The 21,434-nt window shown below is 59.9% G+C and overlaps 1 protein-coding gene across 2 annotated transcripts in view; it reads left to right on the top strand.

Moving 5' to 3' along the window:
- The first annotated feature begins 338 nt into the window (after positions 1-338).
- Positions 339-21,434, top strand: part of SLC9A3 (solute carrier family 9 member A3) — a 44,224-nt gene continuing 23,128 nt past the window's right edge. For both annotated transcript variants that reach the window (XM_057312142.1, XM_026506623.3), the window contains exon 1: positions 339-696. In XM_057312142.1, the coding sequence (XP_057168125.1) occupies positions 483-696 (214 nt within the window). In that variant the 5' untranslated portion in view covers positions 339-482. The remainder of the gene's footprint in view (positions 697-21,434) is intronic.

Genomic DNA, 21,434 nt, shown 5'->3' with positions numbered 1-21,434 from the left:
CTGCAGGGACTCGGCGCTGGGATCCACCCCTAGGGAAGCGGTTGCGCCTCTTTGCGCGGCTCCGCAGACCTCCCGGCCTGCGCCCTCCAGCCCCGGGCTCCAGCACACGCGCGGGCCGGTAGGGGAGGGGGATGGAGGGGACCGAGCGCGGACCTGAGGAGATGAGGTCAGGGCGACCGGTCGGCCCAGGGTGGGCGTGTGCAGGCTGGGCGGGCGTGCCGAGAGCGTGCGACGGTGTCCGCGCTCGCGTGCGCGCAGCGGGGGCGGGAAGGCCCCGCCCCGGGGCTGCAGGATTAAAGGCCACCGGGGCGGGCGGGGACCGGGACAGCCGCCCGCGCCCGGAGTGCGCTCTGCTCCACGCCACCCGGCGCGAGTCCCGAGGGTCCCGCACGTCCAACGGCTCCGGGCGCAGCGCGTCCCGCCGAGCGCAGCAGGACCCACACGCCATGAGCGTCTGAACAGGGTGCTGAGCGGTGGCGGCGATGTTGGGGCGCGGGGCCCCGGGCTCCAGTTGGGGGCTGCTGCTGGCGCTGCTGGCGCTTGGCGTGCTGCCGCGGGTGCGGGGCGTCGAGCAGGAGCCCGGCAGCGCGCACGAAGACAGCCAGGGTTTCCAGGTGGTCACCTTCAAATGGCACCATGTCCAGGACCCGTACATCATCGCGCTGTGGATCCTCGTGGCCAGCTTGGCCAAGATCGGTAAGAGGCCCGGGGCTCGATGGGTCTCGAGGTCATGGCCCCGCTGCGACTTCCCCTCCCACTTGCCCCCAGCCCCGGGGTCTGCGCGACCCCGCCTGCGCCGCCGAGTACAAAGCGGTGCGCCCGCGTTCGCCCTCCTCCGGGTCTCTGCCGGGTCCGCGGTCTTCCCTGTCCGGCATTAGCTGCCCCGTCGTCCGGCCGTGGGGCGCCGCTGCCAGCCCCAGGGAGTCAGGCCTTCGGGTCAGGCAGGGCGAGGCGCGCACTGCGAGCCTGGCCGGGCCCGGAGCGGCTGTGCCGGTCGCCGAGGGTGACGTGATACCGGCCAGGCGGGAGCAGCCTCCGGAGCCCCACGCGCGCCAGGCTCCTGGGTTTCGTGTCCGGCGCTCCCTTCTGCCGCATCCAGGCCGGTAGACCTCGCGCTGCGCCTGCCCTGGGGCGCCCTCAGCCAGCTTTCCTGCCTGCGGGCTTGTCGGGGCTGTTTCACGCAGGGAGACAGAGCAGGTCCTCGCCATCAAGCGCTGCGGTGATATTTGGCTCCCAGAGCAGAAAGAAACACCGTGCCACTCAAGATTAAACCCAGTAAAATCCTCCTTATAGGAGCAAGTTTTCCATTGACAGTGTTTCTGTTTTAAAAATCCTGGTCTGTCAGATTTCTCTTAACTTGCTCCAGTGAGCCAGCAAGTGGGAAGCGCCGGCAACTCGCGGGCAAGGTGATGGGAAGGTCAGCTTTCTTAAGAGCTTATGAGAACCAGAGTTCCAACATGTGGGTCCACCAGGGAGGGTCTTCCTGGACGTAGTGGCCTGTGTGACTTACCAGGTGGAGCCTGGGGGCAGGGTGATGGAGGGGGTCCAAGGACACCCTCCCCAGGGAAGGGCAGGAGGCAGGATTTGGGAATGGGGAGGGACACCGCAAAGAGGCGAGCGCCCCTCCTGCGGCATCAGGCTCTGACGTGTTCAGCAGGACAGGAGGGTCAGGTTCTGGGGAGAACCTGCTAGGGAATTTGGGGTTTGGGGTGCCTGGACCGCTGTGGTGTTCGGTTAGCTCGTGTCTCGTCAGCACTGCCTGCTCTACGTCCTGTCTGTGTCCTGCCTCCGTACAGGTCCCTCTCGTTTCCGCTTTCTGGTTCTTGAAGGCACTCGCCATCCCTCTGCCTCCTTCGGTTTCCTCAGGTGGCTCTCTTTGTCCCTGGCGCTGGCTGCCTGGTGTCGTGCTCAGTCGGGCCCGCACCGGGCCCGCCCTGGGCTTTCCGGGGTTCTGCGGTACTGGGAGTAAGACTCCAGCGCCCACGTGAGGTCTCATGTTGTGTACTTTCTGAACACGTCTTTCGTGGGGGAATGGCTGACACCGGCCACTTGCTACCGGTCATCTACTGGACAGGTCCGGCCCCAACCTGGGGCTCTGAGAGCCCTGTCCCAACCTTCACACGAGTGACCCGTTTCTGGAACTGACCTGTTTCTGGGCCAGGGGGCTGGGCTCTTGTCCTCTGCCACCTTCTCTCTCCTGGAAACCACCATAAGGATGATATGTGCAGGGTGAACCTGTGACACTCCGGGGGTCCACACCTGCGACACGGAGCACCCTTGCTTTGTAAAGCAAATGCGTGCTTTCTTTGTAAGCTGGGGCCTCTCCTAGTCCCGCCCCGGCATCCAGACATGGAGCCTGGCATCTGAAATTCCAGTGACAGCCGCCAGCGCTCCCTCTGGCCAGTAGGCCCTGAGCGGCGAGACTGCGGGAGGCTGGCGCCCTGACCGAGTATTTGCCTGGCCCCAGAGTCTGTTATTCACCTAGGAAGGAGCCACGTCCCTGCAAGTCTCCAGCTCCTCAGACTTGTCCTGAGGGCACCTTCTCCAGGGTGGGGTGGCCACGTGCTCCAGCCAGCTCTGTGTCCTGGTCAGGGCAAGCCCAGAACCCGTTTTCTTACCCACACTCATTTAAAAAGGCTGGCTGTATGAGCACCATATCCTCATTCCGTTGCTGTCATCTGGGATTGCAGGAGTCGAGCCTCGGTGGAGACTTTGGGGGTTCTCAGGACAACATGAAAAGGACCCTAAGGGAAGACCCGTGGGGCTGACCCAGCTCCACCTACGGAGCCCTCCTGCTCTGGGCCAAGCCCTGCCCTGTCATGTATTTGAAGGTCCCCGCTGTGGTGGCATTGTGGTCTCACGTGTGAGCAGGCAGCACCTCAGAGACTCAGTCTCCCCGCCTGAAAAAGTAAGCCAGGAATCTCTCCATGCCCAGCCCCACTCCCAGCCTCACCCTCCCCTGTCCCTCCCTCAGGCTCACCACCTTACTCCCATACCCTGGAATTGGCCGTGCTCACCCTGCCCGGGTCCCCTAGGCTCTCCTGGTGGCTCAGTGTGGGCCTCAGGGGACACCCACTTCTGCCCTTTCCTTTGCAGCCCCGCACCCCCTTCCACTCTGGCCCTTTCCCTACTGCCCCTCAGCTGTCTCTCCTCCATCCACCTTGGGACCCCCACCCCCTGCCGTCTCTCAGCCTTCCAGAACTCAAAATCAAAACCAAACCTTAGCAGACAAGCCAGACCCCCCTGCTCCTGTTCAGCCCCACAAACCAAGAGTTACAACAGAGCCCTCGCCCCACCTCAGTGGTGTACCCGCACTCCTGACAGACCCAGTGCGCTGGAGCCCCAGCCCCTCCCCACCCCCTGGGATCCATTGTTCTCCATACTGAGATCTAACCTGGGCAGGGGTTACGCCCTGGGGGTTCCCCACTGCCTAGCCCACCTCCCCGCCTGGAGGGAGGAAACCCCCTGCCATGCGGTTCCTCCCCCCTTCCTGCCCCACAGAACTGGCTCCCAGACCCTCCCTGTACAGCCGACCCTAGCGCCCCTTCTCGCAAACCCCCACAGAGCACTCCCCCACACCCTCCCCTGCATCTGGGTGGGGCCTGGAGGCCACGTGGTGGTGTGTCCGGTCTGTGCATAATGGGGGGAAGGTTTGCATCCTGGTGTGCTTCCTTCTTGACCCCATGGTCCAGGGTTCATGCTCCTGAACCTCTCTGGCTGCTTTCATCTTTGAAAATGGTCAGGCTGTTTCGTTCTCAAGGCGCAGGAACAGAAGAAAAGCAGGTCTCTATCCATTTCCACGCACCTGCCAGATGTCTTACTGGCAGCTTCAAGTGTTCGTTTTGGTCCACGGCCCACCTTGCGCTGTCCAATCTCTTCCAGCCACGTGTAAACTGCCGGGGACCCTGGGATGAAGCAATAACTCCCACAAATGTGTTGAGGCGGCTTCTCACCTCAAGCAGCTTGGGACAGAGAAAGGCCAGAGGACAGGGTCATGGCCACCAGCGAGTTGGCCCGGGAGTCTGGGTTCACTGGAAGCAGCACCTTTGCGAAGGTGAGAAATAGGTGTGGCTGCTGAACCCATGGACCCCAACCTCTAAGACCCCATGTCTGGGGCTCAGCAAAGGACTTATGGTAAACATCTGGGCCCCCAGGGGCCCCCTGCCTGTTACTGTATCTTTAGGAAATTCAGAAGGTCAGGGAGCTCGCCCACAGGTGGGGCCTGCTGGGCCCAAGGGGTCGAGGGCGCTCCTGCAGTGGGATAGTATCTGCCCCTGAGTGGGGGTATCGTTTCCTCCTCTGGACTCCTGGGGGCTCCTGGGCCTGCAGCTGCCCACACCACGGTCCCTTTGGGCCTTGGGCCAGGCTGGGCTTTCTCCCCTTAATTGTGTTCTCTCTCCTCAGACCTTCCTTGGGGACCAAAGGCTGGGCCAGCACCAGGCTCAGTGGCCCCCATTGACCATGCAGAAGTCATGAGGCTGTGGAGCACTGGATAGAGGGCCCTGCTGGGGGTAGGGATCCAGGCAGAGCTCCCCAGGGGTAGAGATCCAGGCAGCTTCTGGAGACAGAGCTCTGGGGGTGGCAGGATTACCAGGACAGTGCTTCTGGGGGAAGAGGGAGGTTAGAATGTTGGAGGCCAGAGGAGGCCAACCAGCAGAACCACAGACCCTGGAGGACTTTGATCTCTACCCAGGGTGGCACGAAGGGGAGGGACTTGAACAGACCTGGGCTCTTAGACTATTGCCTTGGTCTTAGGGCAGAGAATGGATGGGGGGGGGGGGCACCAGAGGGGATTCTAGGGGAGGGGGTAGTTCTAGGTTGATTGTGTCCCTTTATTCCCAGGCATTAGGTAGGGGATTTCAGGGGACAGACATGGCTCAGGTGTCCAGCTGACACCCCAGTGGGTCCGGAGAGGTGAGCACTGGCTCAGATCAGAGAGGAGCCTCCTGAGAGGGTGGGAGTGGTGAGGGGGTTGAGACCCTGCCAGGGAGGAAGCCTGAACCATAGGGAGAGCCCTGGACAGAATGGGCTGCAGCGGCAGAGGTCAGGGTGAGGGGCAGTATCGGTGTGGGTGGGCCAGTAAGTCACCAGTCTGGGGACATGCCCTGGAAGCAGAGCTCACAGTGCTGACGGGCTGGAGGTGAGGGCGCCCCTGTCTTAGGCCAGCTGGGAAGGGGTGGCTTCACTCTCTGAGCCCGAAAGTCTCTGCTTCTCCACCATGGTCTCTCTTGGGAAAGGGGGCAGTCCAGGCTCACACCCCATATACTCAAACCAGGCAGAAACCCCCCAGGAGGACCCCAGTGGCTGATGGGCCCTTCTGGCTTGGAAGGCTGGAGGCTCAGGGGTGGTGGCGAGGTGGTCTCTCCTGGTGCCCATGTCCTCTGAGAGCCTCGAGCTCCTCCCCTGGCACCCTTGGGGCTTTGCAAGCCCTTGTCACCCCTGGTCTTGGGGGAAGAGCTTCTGGGGGTGGGGGCACCAGGGCCAGGTGTGCAGCGTCTGGAACCTCTGAGCCGCCCTGTGCCTCCGCAGGAAGTGCCTCTCCCCAGTTGTGCTCCAGGCAAGTGCAGCCCGGATTGTACCTTTGACATGCAGGCGGCTTATCAATCCAGTGTCTCGAGCCTCGGGGCCCTAGGTTCCTGGGCCCCAGTTCTTGTTGCTTCCAAAGCCCCTTCCCATCATTGTGATTTTGCCCTTGATGGGGGGCTTGTGGACCAACGGTCTGGGACATCTCTGGGCACTCCACCCACGCTCTCCATTGTATTAACCAGGGTGCCCACACCCCCATCTAATCTGTGTATTTCTCTGAGGTACAGTCATGAGGGCTGGGCATCTGCCCCAGGCGCGTTCCCAGGCTGCGAGGAAAGCCATGGGGTGGTATTTACGTCCTGGGGTTAAAACCAGAAGCTTCTGGTTTGGACTTCGTGTGCTCTGGTCCTAGGACCAGGAGCCCCTGATGCTGGGTCTCACCCTTGTCCTGCTCTTTCCTGTGGGTTCCTGGGCACTCTCCATCCTGCTCTCCTGCCTGCTTCCACTGAATTTCACTTACTCCCCTCAAAGGAATACGTGAGGGGATCTAGAAAAAGATGATCTAGAAGGACAGCGTGAGCAGCAGGAGTCCCCAGCGGGCCCCATCCTCCCAGGGGTAGAAGAGTCAGTGGGCCCTAGTGGACCCCAGCCCCAGCAGCACAGATGCAGTCAGCGGGCGTGGAATTGAGACCCATCATCCAAACCTAGAACCAAGGGCCCCTCCGAGAGCCTCTACCGTGCGGAAGGTGTAAAGTCTCACTTTTCGGGAAGGCCCGTGGGGGACGCAGCCACAGGCTGTAAAACAATCCACAGGCATTTGGAGCTAAGGTATCACACTGAAATATCCCAAGGAAAGAGGGGCAAAGGTTGGGAAGTGCTGATAGCCTCCAGTCCTGCCGGCTCATGGAAGGGACTCCCCGGGGAGGCTTCGCCTGGGCCAACTTCCTGTAAGTGCAGAGTCTTGGTGTTATTCCCAAGGCTCCCAGCCCCAGTGCGGGGTCTGGACCCAGGTCAGCCTCTCGGGGGAACACACAGTGCTCTGTGACCGCCGTCGCCTGAGACCTGTCTGTGTGCCCACCTGACCTGTCCTGCGTTCAGCCCCACACGTTATTTCTCGGCAGACGTGTCAGGATGCCCCTTCCCCCCGCGCCCAGGTCTTGCCCTGCGAGGAAGGGGCTGCAGGTTCCTCTGTGTCCCTCTGGGTTGGAGGAAAGTTTTCCTGCCGCACCTGCCAGGCCCCTGAGCCGGGGTCTGAAGCTCAGGTGTGTCTGAAGTTAGGGTTCCCGGCCATGCATCTCCCCCGTCTGAAGCCCATCCGGCAGCAAGTTTTACCTGGACCTGTGCAGCTGAGGGGGTGGAACTCAGCGAACGAGGGACGGGACTGACCAAGGTCTCTCCTCCACAGTCTGCCACCTGCCCTCCCTCGGCACATGCTCGCGGCTTCCCTCGGAGAAGGGCTCCTTGGCCTCTGCCTGGCTGGGTACTGGGACGGGCCTCTTCCCAGGAGCACAGGGCCCCCTGCTCCAAGGCCAGCAGCTGGCCGCTGCCAGGCACTGGGTCTGAGGCTCCAGGTCTTGGGTGATTGGCTCGAGCTGAGCCCGCTTACCCAACCTGTCTGCACTCCGGAGCCCGGACTGGGTGGTTTCCTGCTTGGGCCGTGGGGGCGCAGCTGGGGTCCCTGTTCTCTGCACCAACGAGACCTTTGAGGCAGTTTGGGTGCTTCACTGGGTGGGTCTCTGCCCCCACCCTGTGCCTGCACCTTCGCTCCTCTCCTGCCTCCCAGCCCTCCTTCCTGACCTTACTTATTATCCCCCACCCCCTTCCCTATCTGTCCTTCATACCTTTGTCTTCTGTCTCCTGTCTCTGCTCAGGCCAGGGGAGAAGGGGTGCTGGGTGAGCCCAGGTGCCGCAGTGGCCCTGCCTGCAGAGCCTGTGGGACTGGGGGTGGGGGTGAGCTCCAAGGGCCTCTGGGCTGGGGGCACGTATAGCATTAGTGAGGGGAGGTGGCAGAGGGGCTGGTGGGGCAACAGAGGCCCAAGAGCCTTTGGGACAGGGGAGCAGGACAGCCCCGTGGGTGCATGGTGGGCTCCCACCCGCGCTGGCTGCGGCCCCGCCCTGTGTGGCTTCCCTAGACTACCCGTCCTGCAAGCCCACCGCCGCTCCTGAGGACCCGAGTCCATGGCTTCAACTAGGTCAGCACAGTGAAGGCAGGGCCTGTGTCTGGTGCGTGCCGTGCCCTCCATGCCTGGCACCCGGCCTGCCCAGCACTGCTGTCGCTGCTCTGCATGGATGGGTGGGTGGGAGACTGAGCACAGCCCTGAAGGCCAGCTCCTCCGTCTGTAAGCTTCATCCAGACCCTGCAGGCTCTGGGCCCGCGAAGAGACTCCCTACCTGAATTCTTTCCCCGAGCTGCCACACAGCCTCCTGGGAGCGCCGCGCCCGCAGACAACACCCTCAGTGGGGGGCGGACCGGGGACGAGCAAGACCGGCATCGGCCCAGAGCACCTAGGGTGCGTCGGGGCTAAGGGTGCGGAGCACCTCACCCCACGCGGCGCTCACCTGGGCGGGCCAGGTCCCCGGGAGAAGCTGCGCTCACCCCCGCCAGGTCTGGTCTAAAGCACGCTCTGCCACCAGCTGGAATCTGCGGCCGAGTCAGCCCCAGTTGTGCCTCTTGGAACAGGACACCACGAGTCCACCGGGTCACAGCTCACAGGCTCCAGGGACATGGGCGCCCACCCTATGGCTGCCGGCCCACACACGCCTGTGCCGAGCCTGCGACTTGGGTTCCAAGCGGGTCGATACCATCGGCACAGGGCCCACTGCTGGCGGCACGACCAGGCTGATTTACTTGATTAATGCAGTTTCCCAGCTCCTGATTTTTAGCAGCTGCCTCTCTGGCTGCCGGGGGAGTGCTCTCCAGTTCAGTGCTCACTTCACAAACGTCAGTGCCACCCAGCCCTGAATGCTGCTCTGGGCCGCGGGATGCAGGTGCCACAGGACAAATGCAGGTGCCACGGGATGCAGGCTCCACAGGACAAGTACAGTGCCACAGAACGCAGGTGCCACGGGACAAGTGCAGGAGCCACGGGACACAGGTGCCATGGGACAAGTACAGTGCCACAGAACGCAGGTTCCACGGGACAAGTGCAGGAGCCACGGGACACAGGCACCATGGGACAAGTACAGTGCCACAGAACGCAGGTGCCACGGGACAAGTGCAGGAGCCACGGGATGCAGGTGCCACGGGTTGCAGGTGCCACGGGACAAGTGCAGGAGCCACGGGATGCAGGTGCCATGGGACAAGTGCAGGTGCCACGGGATGCAGGCGCCATGGGACAAGTACAGTGCCACAGAACGCAGGTGCCATGGGACAAGTGCAGGTGCCTGGGGGGCAGACAGAGAGATCATGCCACGGGATACTTGGCGTTATGTACTGTAGTGAAAACAACTGAGGGACGGAGGGGATGAGCCCTGTGGGTGAGGGGAAAGTGTAGGAGTGGAGCAGCCAGAGCAAAGGCCCTGAGGTGGGCGTGTGTGGGTGTGTCTGAGGAGCAGCTGGGGGGAATCTGCCAGTGGAGGGGAGGGGAGGTCAGAGGGGTCCTCAAGGCAACCAGTCCCATGCGTCACAGGGAAGAGGGGCCATGGAGGCTTCTGGGGGGATGTGTGCGCGGCTTCCCTGAGAGAGACAAGACTCCAGGGAGAATGAGGGCAGCTCAGACCTGTCACCCTGTGAGCTGAGCCTTCCTCAGGGGCATTGGGATGCTGGCACAATCCCTCTCACGGTATAAAGTTCTTCCTCAAACGTGTTCAGAACAGACAAGCCAGAGACCAGTGCATATGTGCTCTAGGGTCTGACCAGAGGTTAAGGTCACCTCAAAGACTGAAGGCCTCCCCTCTGAGTGTCCATGAGACAAAACATCTGAGCACTGAAGGGCCTCGCCAGGCCATATGGTTTAGCCCCTGTGCCTCCAACGTCCCAGAGGGCGCAGGACTGGTAGGCAGGTGATGGGCCGAGAGGCTGAGTACACGTGGCGCCCCCTCCGCCTGGAGCCCCTGCTCTGCCAGCCCTGCCTGCCCGACACACGCCACCCACTCGGCTGACGATGGGTGATTGTGCTGGCCACTCTCGAGGTCATGCAATGCCCCAGTCAGGTCAGGGGTCTGGCCTGGACCTCGGCCTCACACTGGCCTTCCTTGGAGCTGGCTAGTGTCTCAAGTCCACATCTACAACCCAAGTGTTCATTCATCAGTTCTAGGAGGAATTAAGAGCCCCATGGTTTGCTGGACACAGGGGGTCAGAGTCCAGGCTCAGGAGTCAGACTGTAGCCGGGGTGTAGACTTCCCATCTGGGGCACAGTTGAGATGAGCCACACAGGAAGGGAGGCGGCCAGCCAGAGTGAGAGGGGCTGGGGGGGAGGTGGTCCAAGTGGAGGCACCAGCTCAGGGGGCCCCAGTGGGGGTCAGGGCCACCGGGCTGGAATGGCAGGCGGCTAGGGCCAATGATGGAGGCTGGGGGCCTGCCGGCAGGTGTGGACTTTTCAGGTGGGGGGGTTGAGGCAAGTCCCTTCCCAGGCTCCCCTCACCCAGTGGAACACTCTGCTTCTGGCACAGACGTGTCAGCTCTGGGAGGCATCCTGCGAGCCCCCCCCTCCCCCGCCAGGACCTCCAGCCCCTGGGGGCAGGGAGAGCCCAGTGCTCATGGAGGAAGGGTGCAGGGCTGCGTGGGGGAGGGCTGGGTCCTGTTTCTCCCTTTCCTGGGTGAATCAGGAAGCCTCAGTGAATTCACCACCTGCCGAGCTATCATGCTAAAGTCCAACTGCTTGTGAGTTCTCAGCTGGGGAAGGGTTTCTTCTTGCAAAGGCAGAATGGAAAGTTGAAAATGGTTGTTTCTGACAGCCGTGGAGCAACAGGGCAGAAGGCCACCAGCCCCTAGGGATCTGTTTCTTCTCAGATTCAACAGGCCCTGGCTGTTGGGTGCAGTGGACCTGGGTCCCCCTTAGATCGTAGCCCTCACGTGCTCGGTGCTCGGGGCAGGTCACCCTCAGCCTGCTAGCTAGACGTGGACCCGAATGGGGCAGTGCCACAGGAGGAGGACCCCACGTGCGCCTAGTGCCTCGTGTCCACATGCAGGTGCGCGTGCATGCGCGGCCCCGTGTGTGGGCTCCTCGGAGGTGTGAGGGTGTTGCAGCCTGTGGCTGAAGATCTGCAGTCCGTTCCCCACGTGGCTATGGGCTCCAGGCCTGTTGCCTCCTGGGGTCCTGAGGTACCCCTGTGAGCCTCCGTAGCACCAGCACTCCCTATGGAGGCTCAGGGAGGAGCGGACAGATAGGCAGGTGCTCAGGGGACATGGGGCGAATGATCAAGTTATCGTCACCCCCCCCAAACACACACAGATCCAAGGGAGTGTGTCCACACTGGCTGTCAAGCCCTGGACACAGTGTCTCAAGGGGGGGGCTCCCTGCCCAACCCCAAGAGGAGCAGCTGGGCTCCCAGGGGAGTGGGCTGAGGAAGAGCCTGGGGGTGAGGGAGGGAGCTGAAGCCACCTCCTGACCATCCCGTTGGAGCCTGCACCCACATCTCCCTCGGCTGTGGCCGCAAGGGTGGACATAAGCAGGTGCACAAGTGCATGTAGTTTGCTTCAGAGGCGTCCGGTGGCCGTCCCGGGGACGTGGGGATGACCCTGCGTGGTACCCGGTCATAGTAACAGGTCTGCTAACGATGGTTGTGCAGAAACCGCGATGCCCAGACACTCCTGCACGTACAGCTGCCTGTATCAAAGGAGGAGAGTGAGGAGCCAGGACACCCCCCCGCTCTGGGGACCCGTGTCCCTCCGTGCCCAGTGAGAGTGGGACTCAGCAGCCTTGCCCCCTCACGCTGGCTCCTGCAGCCTTCTGGTCCTCAGCTGTCCTTGGGGTGGAATGATTCTGTGGCCTTGTCCTGGTGGGTGCTGGCTTTTACCCACTGAGTCCTCAGCTGGAGGGGGCATCTCGTGCACTTGGCCAAGCCTGGGAGGACCACCCTGTGACTGGGCTGTTGGCCCTGCCCTGGAGTGCCTCAGACCTGGCCTCTAGTTTACCTTTTCTTCCTTGATTCCTTGCTGCTTCCTGCCCCGCGGCTGGTGTTTCTGGTCGTCTCCAGCCCAGGGCTGCTAGGATTGGGGTGGGGGTCATCCGACTACCATTTAAAAAACACGGTGAGCGAAGAGAGCAGGGCCCAGGGGTGCGGGTGTGGGCCAGGGCACTGTCACCCTCTGCTGGTGTGTGGCCGGTCAAGCTCAGCCCTTCCCCAGGCACCTTCCCCCCTAGAGCTTACCTTGCGGAGGATAACTGGAGAAGGTTTAAGTTTCTGGGAAGGCCCCGGGTGTTGAGATTACAGCCTCTGTTGTCAAAACCCTTTACTCATTAACTCAATAATGCCGAGAACATTCCGATGGCTGAGGTGCCCTCAGCCCCGGGCCAGCATGAGCCGTGCCCTGCACCCTGTATTTCGGGTCCCCAAAGCCTGAGAGGAGCATGTTGTGGCCCGACACCCGCTCTGGCTCACCTGAGGTGCCCCCCATGGGAGGCACTGGCAGAGGTGGGATGGGCACGCGTGGCTAGTTGCCCGGGGACAAGGACGGGCTCTCCTCCCCAGACCAGAGAAGCCACTCCAACCCCTGACCTCCAGTTCGGGGTGGGGAAAGCCGACCCCCAGGCCCAGTGCTCTGGGACCCTCTTCCCACCCCCCACCGCCGCAGCGGCATCCTGCAGTGGCATAAGGGGTGGAGACGAAGAGGCTGTGTCTCCGCACCTCCCCCTCCCCCAAGGCCCCACCTTGCCCTCAGGGGCACCTGACCCTGGGGTACCTCCCACTGGCTTGCTGCTTAGGGTCCTGGCTTTCTCAGGATCTGAAGGTTAGTTGAAGTGTCCGTGAGCTGAACATGGCGGAGAAGTCTGTGTCTCGCGGCAGAGCAGAGTGCCTTCCCGAGCCAGGTGCTGGCGTGCTGCTGAGCACACCCTTGTCCTTGCAGCCCTGAGCAGCACTCCCGGCCTGTGGCCGCCACGGAGCCCAGCAGGATCTCTGGCGTGGTCGTATCTGTTTCCAGGAGAGGAGCGGGAAAGAGGCCAGCTGTCCTGGGGGCGGCTGCCTGCAGAGGGAGAGGCCCATGAGAGCAGGCAGCCCTGGCGGGGAGCTGGGGCCATCATCTCCAGCCCGGCCACCCGCACCAGCCCACGGGGCCACATTTAGCTGTTTTCAGCCTAAATCCACAGAGCCAGGCCCCAATGCCTAACGGTGGGAAGTTAAGATGAATTGTCTGCTTTTCCAGAAATAAGGTCCTCCTTCCTTGTAATGTGCTCTGTGCCTTCATCAAAGGAAGCCGGGGAGGGTCTGTGCTCCGCAGGCAGCCTGACCTGGAGCTGCACGGCTGGGCCACACCGGAGCCCACGGAGGATGTACGTGGGTGCCATGATGGAGGCATGTGCGTGCCCTCACAGGCACGCGGGTCACAGCATCCATGGAGACCTTGTCACCTCCCATGGAGCTCCTGTCCCGGGATGGACACATGTCAGGCTGTTTCTGGGGAGCGTCCGCCCCAGCGGGGGGGACGGGGCGGGGGGATGGGTGGTGCGTCCAGGGGCCTGCGGTGTGCACCATGTCTGACACCCACATCTCGCAGGGGCACGTGGCTGCTGGGCTGCAGGCGGACTTGTCCCTCGGAGAAGCTCTCACTGACCCCCACTGAGGCGCAGGCCGTTCTCCACCGCGGCGGGCGTCTCCGACTCCGACTCTGACTCCGACCGGCGGGTGGCCTGAGGTGCACGACCACGTGCGCCACACACAGCACCTGCTTTGCCGCTGCCGAGCCTCCAGCTGCTGGTTCCGGAGGCGGTGCTTCCCCTGCCCACGCACACTCACACCCACGCACGCTCGTGCTTGTCACACAACTCACAGTCATGCGTGCTCACACATCTAAAGTGTCACCGCCAAACCCAGGGTCCCCTAGGTCTCCTCTTACTCTGTCCTCTAGGAGACTGAGAGCTTGGCATTTCACACGGAGGTCTGTGATGCGTTTTGAGTCCGTTATTGTGAAGGCTGCAAGGTCTGCGTCCAGATCCACTTCCGCACGTGCACGCCCCGCTGTTCCGGCACCCCTTGCTGAAGAGACGGTCTCTGCTCCTTCGTCCGAGCTCAGTGCCTGCACTTCTGTGGGTCTGTTTCTGCGCGCTCTGCCCTGTCGTGCTCCTCTACTCGTCTGTTCTTTCACCAGCACCACGCTGACTGGGTTACTGTGCTTTTACACGAGTCTTCAAGGCGGGAAGTGTCAGTCCTGTGCTTGGTTCTCCCTCGATGCTGTGTGGGCTGCCTGGGGTCTTCTGCCTCTCCATATGATAAAATATGGAATTTTTGTTGTGTCCACGGATCATGCCAGAAAGAGCTAACAGCTTGACCCGGCCGAGTGCTCCTATCCGTGTCTGTAGAGTACCTGTCCATTTACACAGGTCTTCTTTGAGGTCTTCATCCAAGTTTAGAAATTTCCCCATGTAGGTCCTGTACATATTGTGTTAGGTTCATACCTAAGGTTTTTTGTTTGTTTGTTTGTTTGTTTGTTTTTGGTGCTGATGTAAATGGCATTCTGTTTTAAATTTCAAATTCCATGCCTTCGTTGCTGGTTTATAGGAAAGTGACTGACTTTGTGTATCCTGAAACCCTGCTGTCCTCATTCATTGGGATTTTCTGCACACAGGATCACATCACCCGGCAGCAGCCCAGCTCCTGCCCCTCCCTGCGCAGCGAGGCCAGCACACTCGCCCTGTGCTCCTGGCTAGCTGACGTACGTGGGGCTATCTTGTCCAGGACCATGCACGTGGGTGTGCAAGGCGGGAAGGAGCGGTGATGTGAGCTTGCCAGCTGTGGGGCTCTAGCCAAAGGAGATGACATGGAAAGCCTGCCCTGCCACCACACGCGTGCTAAGTTCTGGCATTTTCCGCCCAAATTTCAGTGCTGTGCATTACGACCACACGAACTGTCTCCGTAGCCATGAGGTCGCGTGGGACCATTTTTCCATTTGCAGTACAGCCTTTTGCTTCACCTGAAGTTAGTGACTGTTTCTGTTGGCATAGTTTTCCATGTATTTAAATGACTCTGCCCGAAACTCCCAGCAGGCTGCTGGGCAGAACAGGTGAGCAAGTGCCCAGGCTCCTGCTGTCTGTGGAGCACAGCTTCAGCTCCTCTCTCCTCCTCTCCCCCACGCTGGGCACCTCCTCTCCTGAATCCCATGCCTTGTGCCTTGGGGAAAACCTCGGTATGGTGGGTTCATTCCCTGCCAAGCGTGCCTTTTCCCCTGTTACTTTCGGGTACGGGTTGTGCAGGGGGCGGGTGACAGCCAAACATCGGGAGCAGCCTGACCGCCCCTGGACACACCTGGAGGTCACCTCCCTACCAAAGAGGGAGGCAGCACTCCGGCTCCCTCCAGAGTCAGTGTTGAGGCCATGGACTCCTGCTCCCTGCCCCACGCTTCGTGTGGGCTCTCTGCCCTCTCTTCCCGCCCTCCTCCTGGCCGTTCATAACGGTGTGCTTTGGGGCAGATCTGAGTCCGTCCCTGGGAACGTGGGCTCTAGGGGTGTTTGCAGTTGTGAGCCAGTGTGGCCGTGGCCCTGCTGCCCGCTCCTTCCAAACATCCCTGTGCCTTTATTCTCCTTCCTTTAGGGTTCCCTCCTGAGTTTGCTGTCTGTGTCTTCTTCCTCTATCTTCTGAGATAGCTTTTCATCTTCATCTTTCACCTCCTCTGCTGATTACTTCTGCTCTCATGTTTGAAACAAGGTTTTAAACCTCTGGGTGCGTTTTCTCATCGAGGGTGCAACCCTTCGTTCATGGGTGCAGGTGGTGACGTTCGAGGCTAACCCTCCAGCCTTTCCTCACTTGCTTCCGTGCGTCAGCCGTGGGTCCGTGCCCGAGACAGCCCAGCAGCAGACCTGGGCCCACGTGTGTGGGAGCAGGGTGCCACGGCCACCTGGGGAGTGCGGACCCCCAGGTACCGGCATCCAGTGCGCTCATATCCCTCCTTCCTGTTGGCCCGACCAGGGAACTGAAAATATAGAAAATAAGTGACATCTCCCCCTTCTGTTTTCATCGGGCCTGGGGAAAAAGCACTCAATCCACCTTCCTGCGAGAATCTGATTTTCACTTTACAACATCCCAGAAAGTTTTGACTATCATCTTACCACAAGGAAACGAAGTCCAGAGGGATAAAATAACAATAGCTTGCTAAAGTCCCTGGGAACAGACGCCTTGGAGGTGCCGCTCTACCGGGGAACCCCCAGCACGTGGGCTGATGTGAGGGGGAGGGTTTGGGGGCAGCTCCCAGCCAGGCCACCCAGCAGGCTGTGCCCTCGCCTCTGACCCTCCTGCATTTGGGGCCAGTGATGGGAGGTTGGGGTACAAGAGCCGTGTCGGTGAGGGGTGTCTCGGCTGCGCCATCTGCCCTTGCCCGTCAGTCCAGCTTTTCTCAAGACCTGGTGTCTGTGCCGGGCCCTCAGGCTGGCTGCTGTCCTGCCGTCTTCCCACCTTGGGGAGCCCTTCACCCCCCTACAATGCTGCGTCAGTATCAAAAGTCAATAGTCCCCATCATTTCCTGCTGCTCTGCATCTGGGCAGCGGCCCATGACAAAGTCCTGGCTTCGGGGGCCGGCGCTAGGAACGCCCTGATAGTGGTGACCGCAGCACCGCGGCAGCCGCGTGAGTGGGCACAGGCTTGGTTTACGGCTCCTTGGGACCTTGCCCACACGTTATCTGCACAAAAGATGTCCTCAGAGAAAATGGCCTTACTGGAATTTTCACATGAAGGTGTAAAGGTCACTGAGATCTAAACTTGCTCCCCTACAGAGAATCTGTTCACAAAATCCTTGTGGCCTTTCCAGGGCCCCTCACGGCCCCCGGCCCCGCCCCAGAGGGAAGGATCTGTATCTTTGCTTCCGTGGATTTTCGAGTGGATTTGCTCATGAGGGTCAGTCTCCAAAGCTCCAGCCAACCGTCAGGTCAAGATTAACTGAAAACTCTGAAGAAGGATGCCTTTTCTGCTTTGTCTGGCCTCCAGCGCCCCGGCCCCAGGTCCCTCCTCACTGTGTCCGTGCTGTTCTGCGGCTCTTTCCACATCCTGAACGGAGGAAGGGCTCTGGGATCGTGTGATTCTGGTGTGGACACCTTTCCTGCCACCTTCAGTCCTTTGGCTCCTGTGCGTGTCGCAGCTGGAGTTCAAGGAGTCGCTTTGTTACGTGGGTCTCAGCGAGCCGACCACCAGCCTCCTTCAGCAGCCATGCCCATGGGCAGTGCACTCAGCAGTCAGCTTGACTCCTGTGGCTCTGCTCAGGCCGCTGCCCTCCATCCTCTGAGGTCCGGGCCTGGCCCCAGCCCCTCCCGCGGCTCTCCCCACCTCACCTCTGACCTGCAGCTTCTAGGCCTCTCCCCCACCCACACTTACTTGCCCTGGACCCTCAGTTCTTCTCAGACCTACTCCAGCCTCACTTGAAGACGGATCAATAGAAACGGAAATGAAATAGAAATCCAATCTGAAGGACTTCTCAAATCTATAAATTTATGTCTTTCACCAAATTGGGGACATTTGGGGCCATGACTTTTTCATATTTTTTTCCACCGCATCCTCCCTCTCCTCACCTCTGGGACTCCATTTACACACATATTGGACCTTTCACACTGTCCCACTGACCACTGATGCCCTACTCACTTTTTATCTTTTTTATCTTTGTTCCTCAGGTGGGACCGTTTCCACCAATGTGACTTCAAGTTCACGATCTCTTCTCTCATCCCTCTCTGCTGTTAAGCCTATCTACTGAATTTCTTATTTCAGATATTGAACTCTACAGTTCTAGAATTTTCATTTGGTCGGCAATCAGCCGACTGCAGCCCATGGGCTGGCCACAGGTTTCTGTAGACAAAGTTTCCGCGGAGCACAGCTGTGCCCAACCGTTGCTGCATGTTGAGACTTCTCACGACGCGGCGGCAAAGCCGAGCCGGGGCCAGGCAGACGGGGTGGCCCGCAGGCCTAAACAATTTGCTATCTGCCTCTTACGGAAAAAGTTTGCCGACTCCTGTTCTTTTCTGCTACTGAGATTTACCATTTTTTAATTCATGACAAGCATGTTTCCCTTTACATCCTAGAGCATAGTTACGTAGCTCTTTTTAAACCCTTGTCTGCTAAATCCAACGTCTGGATCACCTCGAGATCTCGGTTGATCTGTGGGTCCCATTTCCTGTTTCTTCATATACCTGGTAATCCTGGATTGTTGCGGGACCCTGGGGCTCCTGCGTTGTAGGGACTCTGTATTCTGCTGTGTTCCTCTGGAGAGCACAGATCTTTGTGGTGGCTCTTGCTGGGCTGCCATTTGACCAGGAATGGACCGAAACTCCAAAGATGTCTCCCCTGTGGTGACAGGTGCTTGGGACCTGTCTCTCTCGTGTGTAATTCAAGGATCAGCCGGGAATTTGGAAAGCGTTCATGCACAGAATGTGGGGTTTGGCCTCTCACTGCCCAGCTCCTGCAGCCATTCCCATCCCTGTCCTCCACTCTCTCGATCCAGTAAGTAAGACCACAGCTTTCTATCTGAGTTTTCACTGCTCCGCACGACCCTGGCTGGGGCCTGTCTTCGGGGAAAAGCCATAAAGAACAGGGAAGTCAGCAAAACAAATGCAAAAAAGAAAACAGGGCACCCGCCCGTTGCTGCCCCTTCCTTTGAGGTCTGGAGCCCTCCGGTGTCTCTTTCCATCTCCCTACTGTGTTTCGGTGGTTGTTCCCGGGGAGAGTTGGTACAATGGGTCTATACAGTGTCCGGCCCCACAGTTACAATTGTCATAGACCCTGCTCTCAAACCTTTAAGTTAGAGCCAACCATGAAATCCTAAGAAAGCAAAGCTTTAAGTGTGTGACCCTTTATACTCAGAGCACTTTGGAAGCAACCTGGCGCAGGAGGGTTGAGAAGGAGGGCAGAGCGCCCAGGGAGAAGGATGCGGGTGTGGACGGCCGGCTGGCGCTTGCCCAGCTCTGGCATGCTGTCTGCCTGGACGCCCGTTCATGGGTTCGCTCGACAACACTCACTGCTGGTTATTACGAGTGTACACAGTTCCACGTGCGATTATCACAGCACCTGCCATGTGGCGGGATGGCCCTACGAGGGACGGCCTCTGGGGTGGACTCTCCTGAACCCAGGATGGGGCTTTCGTTTTAAATCAAAGTGCTGCTCTCGGTCTCTGTCCAGCTCAAAGCTGGCCGGGGCCCAGCCTTCCTTCTGTCCTCACTTCCCTTGTTCACAATGGCTCAGTGTTGAGGAGTCTCATGCTTCCTAGGAAGCTATTAACAATTTTCATTTTTTAACTAAAAAATTGAGAAAGTTTGCTGGAGTTTTATAAGCCTGCAATGTTTAAAGAGTTTTGTGGTTTGTGAGCAGAAGGGCCAGTCCTGAAAGGGCCCCACTGCTCTCGAAGCTCTGCTCGGGTCCCGGAAGCAGGCGCCCCGGGGAGAGGCCAGGCTGGCTCGTCCCACAGGAACCGAGCGCTCATCCGCGACACCCTTGCCGGCGGGAGGCGTGGGGTCAGCTAGGAAATACCTGAGGACACTCTAGTCTCTGGCTCCTGCCCTGGGCTTGGCGGCTGGCACGTTCGCTGTAGCTCCTCCCTTGGTGCCTCGTGAGGTGGTGTGGGGGTCAGAGTGAGGGGTCTGCTCCCCTCCTCATGGGGGGGGGGCTCAGGGCCGCCCCATCCTGAGAAAGTGCTGGAGGACCCCACACTTGCGCGTAGAGTTAGTGCTGGGGACACACATGCAGGCGTGCGTGTGTGTCTGTGTGTGTGTGTCTGCGTGTCCGTGTGCGTCTGTGTGTCTGTGTGTCTGTGCGTGTCTGTGCATCTGTGTGTCTGTGCGTCTGTGTGTCTGTGTCTGTGTCTCTGTGTCTGTGTGTGTGTGTCTGCGTGTCCGTGTGTGTCTGTGTGTCTGCGTGTCCATGTGCGTCTGTGTGTCTGTGTCTGTGTGTCTGTGTGTGTGTGTCTGCGTGTCCGTGTGCGTCTGTGTGTCTGTGTGTGTCTGTGCGTCTGTGTGCACGTCTGTGCGTCTGTGTGTCTGTGTGTCTGTGTCTGTGTGTCCGTCTGTGTGTCTGTGTGTCTGTGCGTGTCTGTGCGTCTGTGTCTGTGTCTCTGTGTCTGTGTGTGTGTGTCTGCGTGTCCGTGTGTGTCTGTGTGTCTGCGTGTCCGTGTGCGTCTGTGTGTCTGTGTCTGTGTGTCTCTGTGTGTGTGTGTCTGCGTGTCCGTGTGCGTCTGTGTGTCTGTGTGTGTCTGTGCGTCTGTGTGCACGTCTGTGCGTCTGTGTGTCTGTGTGTCTGTGTCTGTGTGTCTGTGTCTGTGTCTCTGTGTCTGTGTGTGTCTGCGTGTCTGTGTGCGTCTGTGTGTCTGCGTGTCCATGTGCGTCTGTGTGTCTGTGTGTGTGTGTCTGTGTGTGTGTGTCTGCGTGTCCGTGTGCGTCTGTGTGTCTGTGTGTGTCTGTGCGTCTGTGTGCACGTCTGTGCGTCTGTGTGTCTGTGTGTCTGTGTATGTGTGTCTGTGTATGTGTGTCTGTGCGTCTGTATCTGTGTGTCTGCGCGTCTGTGTGCACGTCCGTGTGCGTGTCTGTCTGTGCGTCTGTGTGTCTGTGTGTGTCTGTGTGTCTGCGTGTCCGTGTGCGTCTGTGTGTCTGTGTGCGTCTGTGTGTCTGTGTGTGTCTGCGTGTCCGTGTGCGTCTGTATGTCTGTGTGCGTCTGTGTGTCTGTGTGCGTCTGTGTGTCTGTGTGTGTCTGTGCGTCTGTGTGTCTGTGTGTGTCTGTGTGTCTGCGTGTCCGTGTGCGTCTGTGTGTCTGTGTGCGTCTGTGTGTCTGTGTGCGTCTGTGTGTCTGTGTGTGTCTGCGTGTCCGTGTGCGTCTGTATGTCTGTGTGCGTCTGTGTGTCTGTGTGCATCTGTGTGTCTGTGTGTGTCTGTGTGTCTGCGTGTCTGTGTGTCTGTGTGTCTGCGTGTCCGTGTGCATCTGTGTGTCTGTGTGCATCTGTGTGTCTGTGTGTGTCTGCGTGTCCGTGTGCGTCTGTGTGTCTGTGTGCGTCTGTGTGTCTGTGTGCCTGAGTCTGTGACATTTCAGGTCCAATCCTGACCTGCCTGGGCTCCTAAGTGAACTGGGTCTCCTGTGTATGCCCCAGGGCCCGAGGGCTTCCCTTTCTCTCTGGGACGGTCTCCACCGCTCGGTCTGGTTACTTTGTCAAGCAGCGTTTAACTTTCCACGGCTCGTACATGTTAAAGTAAAACCAAAGGATTTACTGTGCTGTTGCCTTTGCGTGGACTCAGCTGAATTTTGTTGGGAGATCCTTGGAGGCGGTGGCCACGTAGGGCCTGACCCCGGGTGCCCAGCTGCGTCCAGAGGGGGCGTGACACCCGTCAGCAATGACCTTCCCAAGCCCCCGGCACTGCTTGGTCCGGGCCTGCTCCAGAAGCGGCTGGCGGGCAGGCTGGCGCCTCCTGACCTTTCACACCAGTCCAAGGGTTTGTAATTACAAGGAAAAGCGTGTGTCCCCCGTCGTTGCCACCCTGCAGCCGGGCGTCTGTGCTTAATTAGCTGTAACTCTCCCGGCCGCAGCAGTCCGCTACCTGGGGGTTCGGAAGTCACTTGATTAACATGCCCTTGTTGGAAGGCACTGGCCACGGCAGGCGGGGGAGCCCAGGACCCCACTCCATCCCCGACCCCGGCCCTGTGGTCTGGGCTTTCTTGGCGCACTTGTCCTCTGCTGTCCTTGTGGCTCTGTCTTGTGTGTCCTGGGAGTGTGTGCCACGGGCCGTGCCTGCACGAGCACCTCAAATATTTGCTGGGCTGGAGCTGTGCTTCAGGTGTGCGGGGAGCTGCTGTGTTCC

The sequence above is a fragment of the Ursus arctos genome, unplaced genomic scaffold, assembly GCF_023065955.2.
Source record: "Ursus arctos isolate Adak ecotype North America unplaced genomic scaffold, UrsArc2.0 scaffold_15, whole genome shotgun sequence".
Lineage (NCBI taxonomy): Eukaryota > Metazoa > Chordata > Mammalia > Carnivora > Ursidae > Ursus > Ursus arctos.
This window is presented reverse-complemented; position numbering and strand designations above follow the sequence as displayed.